At 33.8% G+C, this 2858-nt stretch overlaps 1 protein-coding gene across 1 annotated transcript; it reads right to left on the bottom strand.

Annotated features, from left to right (window-relative positions):
• Positions 1–972: 972 nt before the first annotated feature.
• On the bottom strand, positions 973–2069 carry LOC139432525 (uncharacterized). Its single transcript, XM_071201213.1, has 2 exons — positions 1549–2069; positions 973–1516 (listed from the first exon to the last, which is right to left on the bottom strand). Exons 1-2 carry the CDS (start codon positions 2067–2069, stop codon positions 973–975), a joined length of 1065 nt encoding a protein of 354 aa, XP_071057314.1.
• Positions 2070–2858: the final 789 nt, after the last annotated feature.

Raw genomic sequence — 2858 nt, 5'->3', positions numbered from 1 at the left:
ACGGACTCATTGGGTCCTATTCTGAAGAATAAAAATAACAGTTTATTTGTAACATTATATCCGACACTGAGAAAGAATGAACCAACATTTTTTAATAATAATAAATAATAATAATAACATTTATTCAGCTTACAAATGTTTTACATGTAATAAAAGAAAATATAAAACAGATAAAGCACCGTCAAGAGAAAAAATATAAATGTATACAAAACAAAGCAATGTATACAGGGTCATCCACGACGACCGTCCATTAGAACTTTACAAGGTTCTGGCCAATACAAAAATTTGAAAATTCAGATTTTGGTATTATTAATTGCGTTCTCTTCGACTAAAATATTTTCAGATTTCTAGCACTTCCGGTTATACCGTAAGTCGCCACCTACTTTATTTTTTTAAATGGAACACCCTATATATTTTTACATATTTGGATTTGTCTGTTTTCAAGGTTTATGAATAACTTTACTTTTTGCAATTTCATTCAGCCCTTCTCGAGTTATTCGAATTTTTCTAGAAAAATCTGCTCCAGCAGACATTTGTTAAAAAAATCAGAGAACACTTGATTTTTGGGACATCAATTTAGGATTCAGAACATGCGTAAGCAACATGATGGAGTATATTTTGGTGCCGAGTACGGCTGTCTAGATCGTTTGGACACTTTACTACGGCACGTTAACTTTTCGAAATTTGAAAATACCATAACTTCATTTTTTTAAATGGCACCCCCCATATTTTATTACTTAGTCGTCTTCGGTGTCTCATTTTACATCTTTTATATCCCATATGTCCTATACCTAACATTAATAATTTGGGAGATAATTAGGGTTTTTTGAAAAATGCACACATATCATATGGATATTTAACCTAGTGTGCCATGAATACCTAGTGTGACCTAGTGTATAACCATATGAACTGAGGAATATGATGTCCGAACTTGTGGATAGTCATAACTAAAATGATGAATGTATTGTAGGTTTATACAATTATATGAGCTTCTCGTAACTCTTCTATAATACTATTAATTTCATTACCATGTGACGTATTACCGGCAAGCTGAGAGGCTATTAAAAGTTTTAATCTATTTACTAATTCATTAGGATCATCCCAATAAATAAAATTTGACCGTTGATTATTGTAGTGCTGCTGCATGAGACCTTCACCAGTTCTCATACGAACAGGAACGCTTTTTACTCTGCTCCGTCGTACAACTCCTTCCGTTGCATTTAAAACAGGTGCAATTATTTGACGGTACTTGTCCGACTTGTCACCCATAATTTGTTTGCTTTTATCCTGATTTTTGTTTAATGCTGCTGTTGTTTTAAGTATTTCAACGTAATTCTTTTGATCATCACTAGTAAATTGTTCTGGCTCCCTTTTGAAAATTAGCTCATACAGACCTTTCGTATCCTTATAAGTTTTATTTGCAATGGTTATATCATTCGTTTTACTACTAAAGGATATTTCACTATCTCCAATGTAATATTTATCAGTTAAAATATTAACACGAACTCCCTTGTTGCTATAATCGAATTCATTGTTATCATCTCTTACATAACCCTCAATGTAGGATCGGCAGCAAATTGTTCCAAGTATAAGAAAAATGATTCTTCAGGAATATTCATAGTTTCTGGTAATGGAGATACATCTGCTGCTGTCGCTGCTGCTGCAGGTGGTGATGTTTGCGTTGGTTGCGGTGGTAGTGATGGAGATGTTGCAAAAACGTCGTCATCGTGATCGCTTAATATTGATATTGTTGGTGATTGAGGCGCTTGTTGTTGTTGTTGTACTGCTTTTGATACTCTTCTTTTCTTTGTAGGTATTATTGTTTTAAATTCTTCTTTAACTTCCTCCGATTTAAGCTCTTCCTCCTCCTCCTCCTCCTCCTCCCCCTTCTTAACTTTAATAGGATGTTTAATTGTGGAAATTATTTTTTCTAAAGGGGTTGTTACTGCTTTATATTGCTGTTGAAGCAAATGTTCAGATTTATGTTTCCTTGCTTTTAATTTATCCAATTTCTTTCTAACATTTTCTCTTGTTTTAATAAGCTTTCGTGTTAATTGTTTTGAGTCCATGTTTTCTGTACAACGAATGAACGCTTACTGACTAATGCATGAGCTTACTGTAGAGTTTTATGTTTTTTAGGAACTGTACAGGTCGGCTTTAACTGATCTGTTTTATCCGACCGGTTTTAACCGATCCGTTTTATCCGACCAACCGCATTTATCGGTTGAAACACCGATACTTTTTCGGATTCTCCAATCCGAAACCCAACTTTTGTTTTACTTTCATCGCGTTAGTAACAAACCATGCGTTAGCTTTTTCATCAATCGAGGAATCTTTCGCTAATACTCTTTTCCATGCTTCTTCAGCTAACACTTTATCTGCTATATGTCGATTGTGTAAATCTGTGTATTGTGTATAGGCTAAATCATGACGTTTACATGCTCTATCAAGGTCATTAATGCCAGGATCTCCACTTGCTAAGCGTTTCGTGAGATTTGTCCCAGGTCCGCAGAACTGATAGCCGGGTAAATGCAGCTCTCCACCTATTCGTATAACTAACATGACTGATATAGAAACATACACAATCATAGTTTTATATAGTAATGAAACCCATTACGATATCTACCATTGTTCATATCGTCCTCCTTACTGATTACAAAAAATCCGAATCTATCTTTCCAACATATTGAACACATTTTCTTAAAGACATTGAATTTCATATCGGATATTACATGATCGTTATAAATATGTCTTAAATTTAGATCATCTTGTTTGAAAAGTATTAAAAAGTTTGCATTATAACGTATTAAATGCTTTGGAATATGTGTGTAACTCTGACATAAATAAAAACTATCTAT

This window comes from Onthophagus taurus, unplaced genomic scaffold (assembly GCF_036711975.1).
Source record: "Onthophagus taurus isolate NC unplaced genomic scaffold, IU_Otau_3.0 ScKx7SY_22, whole genome shotgun sequence".
Taxonomy (NCBI): domain Eukaryota; kingdom Metazoa; phylum Arthropoda; class Insecta; order Coleoptera; family Scarabaeidae; genus Onthophagus; species Onthophagus taurus.
Note: the sequence above shows the minus strand (reverse complement) of the source record. Positions and strands in the feature narration are given on the sequence as shown.

Excerpts from the sequence above, each read along its gene's own strand:
- LOC139432525 (XM_071201213.1), bottom strand. The coding sequence starts at position 2,069 with ATGGACTCAAAACAATTAACACGAAAGCTTATTAAAACAAGAGAAAAT. Across the intron at positions 1,517-1,548 it reads GATCCTACATTGAGGGTTAT|CAACAAGGGAGTTCGTGTTA; the intron begins GTAAGAGATGAT and ends ATTCGATTATAG.